The sequence below is a fragment of the Neofelis nebulosa genome, chromosome 7, assembly GCF_028018385.1.
Source record: "Neofelis nebulosa isolate mNeoNeb1 chromosome 7, mNeoNeb1.pri, whole genome shotgun sequence".
NCBI classification, from domain to species: Eukaryota; Metazoa; Chordata; class Mammalia; order Carnivora; family Felidae; genus Neofelis; species Neofelis nebulosa.
Genome location: NC_080788.1, coordinates 23,499,739 through 23,505,950, shown reverse-complemented (window position 1 = coordinate 23,505,950; position 6,212 = coordinate 23,499,739). Strand labels below are relative to the sequence as shown.

Sequence of the window (6,212 nt, the reverse complement as noted above, 5' to 3'; positions counted from 1 at the left end):
GACCCTTAAATTAAGGAAATTGTGGATGTCCCATATATATTCACTTCCTCATCTTTCCTATTGTGTCATCGTTCCTTTTTCTTATCATTCTGAAGATATGCATGTCTGGTTTATGGGTAGGCACCTTATTAGGTACCTATCAAGCTACTGACTCCTTCCATGACACATGTGCAGGTATACTTTTTCTACTTAAAGGCTACCCCAAGCTTTATTTTTTCTTACCCTCCCCCATTGAAGTTTCTTCTTGATAGGAAATTGAGTCTCTTCAGCATACTATTTTCTGGAAAGACAATGCTAACACTTGGGATTTGAGAGTGAACAGCACTAGGGGTCTACCCTGTACATGGTTTCAGACTTGAGAATCAGTTTTGATTCTTTAAACCCTCTGAGCATCCTCCTTCACAGAGGTCATAATACACAGGCACTGGTACAGTATTAAACAACCCTCCTGTCAGAAGTAGGGTGTGAAGTGAGCTGTGGTAGAGATGGGTGACCATTGTTTGCCATGGGCACCTTCACCAGAATGAGGCCCATTCCAGTTCAGGCAGCAACTGAAACCCAAGCAAACTCTTTGGTCAGAACTCTGATATCCCACTGAAGCAGGATATACTGCAGGAGCTCATATATTTTTATAATTGTTTTTAAAATTGCTTTCATACTTTTTATATGTGTTTTATAGATTTATAATTTTGTGCCCAAACTTGCAATTTAACTTCATGAATCTATTAAATCTAGAAAGATGAAATATGAGGATGTAATTTTCATAACCTCACAATGGCAAAACTTATGGCTCATAACCAAAGCTGAGCTGAGATTTAAATAATAGACTCCAACATTTTCATTATTAAAAATACCCTAGGCATGCCTGGGTGGCCCAGTCAGTTAAGCGTCCAACTTTTGATTTTGGGTCAGTTCATGATCTCATGGTTTGTGCATTCGAGCCCCTAGTTGGGCTTTGCACTGACAGCAAGGAGCCTGTTTGGGATACTCTCTTTCCTTCTCTCTCTCTGTCCCTCCTATGTTCACACTCTCTCTCATTCTCTCAAAATAAATATATAAGCTTAATTTTTTAAATACCTTAAATGAACTAGTTAAGCCAAATAGTTAACCCGCAAAAAATCCAAATTTAAGAAAAAGAAAAAAGAAGAAAACTAATGGAGATAAAATGAGGATTGTTCTAAGATGAATAAGGGCAGTAAGTTGATTCAATAGCCATTTTAAAATAATAAAACAACAAATATAACTGACACAACTCTGTAAAATGTATTAAAAATAGAAATCCATATATTAAATAAAAAGAAAATGATAAATAGGAAAAAGTCCAACTAAGGCATATCTGAATGATCTGTAGGAATTACCCCTGTGAAATGAAAGGTTAAGGAGATCTACTGGAGGCATTGTCTTGCCAAAGGTGAAGCAAGCATGAAAATCCAAAGATAGAAAAATAATATGAAAACAATTCCAAGCCAATCTTCTTGGGAAAAAAAATAAAGTGTGAAATGAGAAAGTTGATACAAGTAAATACAAAGAGGACTCTGGAAATGTCAAGACAATACGTTAAATATGCTTAAATAACAGACTCAAGACAGCACATATTGAAGAAGCTGTTCCCTTGAGGAAACCCAGGAAGAGCTGAAGGACCACATTGGCTCAGACCAGGGATCCTTATCAGCCTTAGAAACCCTGGATTCAGAGGCTTTTACAGCCACCTCTTTCTTCATAGTTGCTTCCCTGGGAGTGTCAATTTCATTTTTGCTCAGTGTGGATCTGTTCTCTGAAATTAAAAACAAAAAAACCAAAAAAACAAAAAAAAAAAACAAAAAAAAAACCAGCAGAAAACAACACACACACACACACACACACACACACACGACCATAAATATGTTGCATCTCTTTGGTCATGAGAGATATTGCCAGTTATGATTTTAGGGGACCCATGTTAAAAAAAAAAAAAAAAAAGAGTTGGAAGCGATTTGGGTGCGGCTTCCAAATAGGACCAGCCAGTTTCTGAGGGTAGGGGTGGGATCCCATGACAAGAAGAAGTTTTGTCATTAGGGATGGGAGGGTGCTGGGCAGATAAGGAAAAAGGTTGTTCTAATGAACATGACAATCTTTGTGTGATGGGTTCTTAATGGAAAAATTAAAAGGAAATCAAAGTGAACCGAGGGAAGTAAAAGAAAACTTAAACCAAAATCAATGACCGTGAAAACACTAGCAATGTCATTCGTTTATCATATCCAAGAAAGTTTTGTTTGCACATGGATTCATTAAATTCTGCATTTCTCATTTTATAACCTCCCCGTGTAGCAGAGACTCCACCAATTTTTATCGGTATTTCTGAGGATTAGAATCTGTGCCAACCTCTTCTCAGTTTACATTTTTTGTTGGGCAATCCCGATCTTTCTCTTGGTTTAAAGTCTCACACTCATTGTCACAAAACTCAAGTTTACACACCAGCCTAGAACTTTCTCTGGGACTTTTATATCTACCCTGATTCTGCATACACCCAATTAAACATTTCCCAAAAAACTGAAGAAACTTATCTTAGAAACTTAACTTACCATCTATACTCAAACTTTCTAGCGCTCCTTCTCCAGTGCTCTTGCATCTCCCTCCCCTCCTTCCCATCACCTCCTCAGCTCAAAGGGGACAACTGCGGGTCACTGCTGCCCCATTTCAGGGTGCTCCCCACTACTTCTGTGGGGCCTCAAATCACAACCGCCCCGTCGGGCTCCCAGCCCTGCCCCACCCCCCTGCTGCGGTCAAGCCTTCAGCCGGCGGACGCGCAAGCGCAGTGGCGGGTCCCGCCGCCGCCCCGCCCCGCCCGGCTGCTGCGGAAGGCGCCGCGCGCAGCAACGCGCACTTCCTCTCCAGGAGTCCGCGGAGGGAGCGCAGGCTCGAAGAGCTCCTGGACGCAAAGGCCCTGCCCTTGTCAGAGGGAGCCGTTATGTCCGAACAAAGTAAGGATGTGTGTGACCCTGACTCTGCACCCCAGGCTTCCAACTCCGAGGTGCACATCAGTCCTGGGGTCCCCGGGGGGCCCTCCCAGCCCGCGTCTCAGGCCGCGACCCTCGCAGCGCCAGAGAGCCCTCCTCTAGGCCCGATCGAAGCCCCGCTGGCTTCGCCTCCGCCCCAGGCCCCAAGCGAGGAGGGAGACCCGAAGGCCCTGCAGCAGGCTGCGGAGGAAGGCCGCGCCCACCAAGCCCCAGCGGCCCAGCCTGGCCCAGCGCCGCCAGCCCCGGCCCAGCTGGTGCAGAAGGCGCACGAGCTCATGTGGTACGTGTTGGTCAAGGATCAGAAGAGAATGATCATCTGGTTCCCAGACATGGTGAAGGATGTCATCGGCAGTTACAAGAAATGGTGCAGAAGCATTCTCAGACGCACCAGCCTCATCCTCGCACGAGTGTTCGGGCTACACCTGAGGCTGACTAGCCTGCACACGATGGAGTTTTCGCTTGTCAAAGCGCTTGAGCCGGAGGAGCTGGACAGGGTGGCGCTGAGCAACCGTATGCCTATGACAGGCCTCCTGCTGATGATCCTGAGCCTCATCTATGTGAAGGGTCGCGGTGCAAGAGAGAGTGCCGTCTGGAACGTGCTGCGCATTCTGGGGCTGCGGCCCTGGAAGAAGCACTCCACCTTTGGAGATGTGAGAAAGCTCATCACCGAGGAGTTCGTCCAACAGAATTACCTGAAATACCAGCGCGTACCCCACGTTGAGCCACCTGAGTACGAGTTCTTCTGGGGTTCCCGTGCCAGCCGTGAAATCACCAAGATGCAAATCATGGAGTTCCTGGCCAGGGTCTTTAAGAAAGACCCCCAGGCCTGGCCTTCCCGATACAGAGAGGCTCTGGAGGAGGCCAGAGCTCTGCGGGAGGCTGATCCCACTGCCCACTGCCCCCGCAGCAGTGTCTCCGAGGACTAGCAAGGTCTGGAGGCAGATTAATGGTTTCTGACCCTCACCAGGGCGGTGGAGGGGTGGGGGTGGGACAATAGAGTATTCAGGATTTACAGTGCAGTATTTCACGTGTAACTTTAAGTTTTCAGTACAGTGCTTTTATACTTTTTAATGCAATGTTGTATTCAGTTCAGTACTATTAGATAGTGTGCAGGATTTATGCATGTTTGTTTATAAGTAAGCTCAGTTGGTGCTTTCGCTTTTGTGCTACCTTTCTTGAATTTTTGTACCAGAGACGTGCTAAACTTATGAAATACATTGAGAAATTTTCCATCTTATTCTTTTATATGGAACGGATGATGTGTATTAGGTAGACTACTTCTGGAGAGTTTGGAAGAACTCACCAGTAAAGCTGGCCTAACCAAGAGGAGAGTCAAGGTCCCCCTCTTTATGACCTCGCTGGGCACAGTAAACATCCATGTGGAGTGCAGTGATGTGAACTGAAACGACCTCGATGTGGGCACTTGGCACAGTTTACTAAACACAAATACAACCCCACCATGAGTAAACTTTAAAGTAAACATTAAAGATTCTTGTGATACAATCATTTTTGGAAAAGCGTACTCTATCTTTTTAGTACTGTAGTATGGATTGGGAATGAGACATTGTACCAACTGTACAAATATGGTAATTTCATCTAATAGGGTGGGAAAATCACTGCTCTATCGCTACTCATAAATGTGTGAAGTTTTTTTAAAAATGTAACTTACATGTTCATCTCAAAACTGACAAAGACAGAAAAGTGTAAAAACAAAGCAAAAATGTTCATAATCACATCACATAGAAACAAGGGTTGATATTTACAGTTCCTTTCTTACATTTTCTACATTTTATTAAAATTAGCTGACTTTTGTGGGCACTTAAAAATGGGGCATTGTGCTAAAGTCCTTTATGTATATTTTCTCTTTGTCTTTAATACTTAAAACAGCCTTTCAAGCAGGCACTTACCATATCTGCACCATGGAGGAAGTACAGGGACAAAGTATGTAATTAACTTTCCCCAGATCATAAAGCTTAGTGAGAGGAGGAGCTAGGATTTGAATCCACACAGAATATGTCAGGCCCTATACATTTCTCTCCCTGCCTACAACTGCCCCACACTTCCTGCTTTTTAATTTCATTCCTAAAATTCCATGTTTGAGAATGTACTCTTAGCTCCCTACCCCCAAAATGCAAATTCACACACAGGCTAGGGATTTAATTTTTCTAATGAATCCTCACATTAATCTTTTAGAGGAAGCAATCTTATTCTGATTGTATAAATCAAGAAACTTTGTTTCAGAGAGATTAATGGACTTAACCAGATCATATTACTGCTTAGCAGTGAAGCCAAGAATTGAAACATGGTCTTCCCTGAAGGACTGAGATGAAGGTGCCTTCTCTTTAAAAGTGATGTCAGAGGAACACACAGGAAACTACCTAGGAGAGGGAGGTGGAATTGGGGTGGGAAGGTTGCCTATTAGGACATATGTGCCAGCAGTTCTTAAATCGCAATGGGCCACTAGGCAATCCCTCCCAGGGTGAAATGGGGTGAGGATGGGGGTAAGGGGCAATGATGAGATAAATCTTATTATGAAGCTTTCAATCCTGCAAGGAGTGGGGCAAGAAATGGGCCTTTAAAAATGGCCATAAAGCCTTCAAACTTCAGAATATTGGAAAAGATCATTTTTTAAAGCCAGAATCTTTTCTGGAGAAAGACCTAATAAAAGGAACACATATGTGACATCCCCCCCCCCAAAAAAAAAGTAAATGGAGTTGTATTTGTGTGAAGGATTACAGTCTGGATTGAAAGCTAGGATTCTTAACACTTAATGGCATAACTGAATAGGTAGATGCAGGTGCTAAAAATGCTCAAGAAGTCTCACGTGCTCAGATGAAATCCATCTCCAGTTTAGTAGACTTACTGTGAAGTATCCCATGGCAAGGCATTTCTGCAGTAACTCAGGCAGGGGTGACCTGACTTCGATGCCACCAACTTACCCAGAGCCAAGGTATCTGTTTAGAAATTTTAGAAATGTTAAAAGATTTTACTTCTCATCACCCAAAAATTCTCTACAAAATCAAAACAAATTTGCCCCATTTAAATTTAAAATAATGGGGATATCCAGGATGTTCCACTTCTGGAGCAGGGCCACAGCTGTCACTCCTGCCATGGCAGGGTGCTGGTCATTTTGTCTAATGTCCTATTGCTTTCCTCACTTCTGGGTTGACTCCTGGCAGCAACTGTAACTCCTGTACACTTCTTTCAGTCAAACCC

At 43.6% G+C, this 6,212-nt stretch overlaps 1 protein-coding gene across 1 annotated transcript; it reads left to right on the top strand.

Moving 5' to 3' along the window:
* Positions 1-2,831: 2,831 nt before the first annotated feature.
* On the top strand, positions 2,832-4,502 carry NDN (necdin, MAGE family member). Its single transcript, XM_058736851.1, has one exon. It carries the CDS (start codon positions 2,948-2,950, stop codon positions 3,920-3,922), a length of 975 nt encoding a protein of 324 aa, XP_058592834.1. The 5' UTR covers positions 2,832-2,947; the 3' UTR covers positions 3,923-4,502.
* Positions 4,503-6,212: the final 1,710 nt, after the last annotated feature.

Bases quoted from the DNA above. Each gene is read 5' to 3' on its own strand.
- NDN (XM_058736851.1), top strand. From the start codon at position 2,948: ATGTCCGAACAAAGTAAGGATGTGTGTGACCCTGACTCTGCACCCCAG.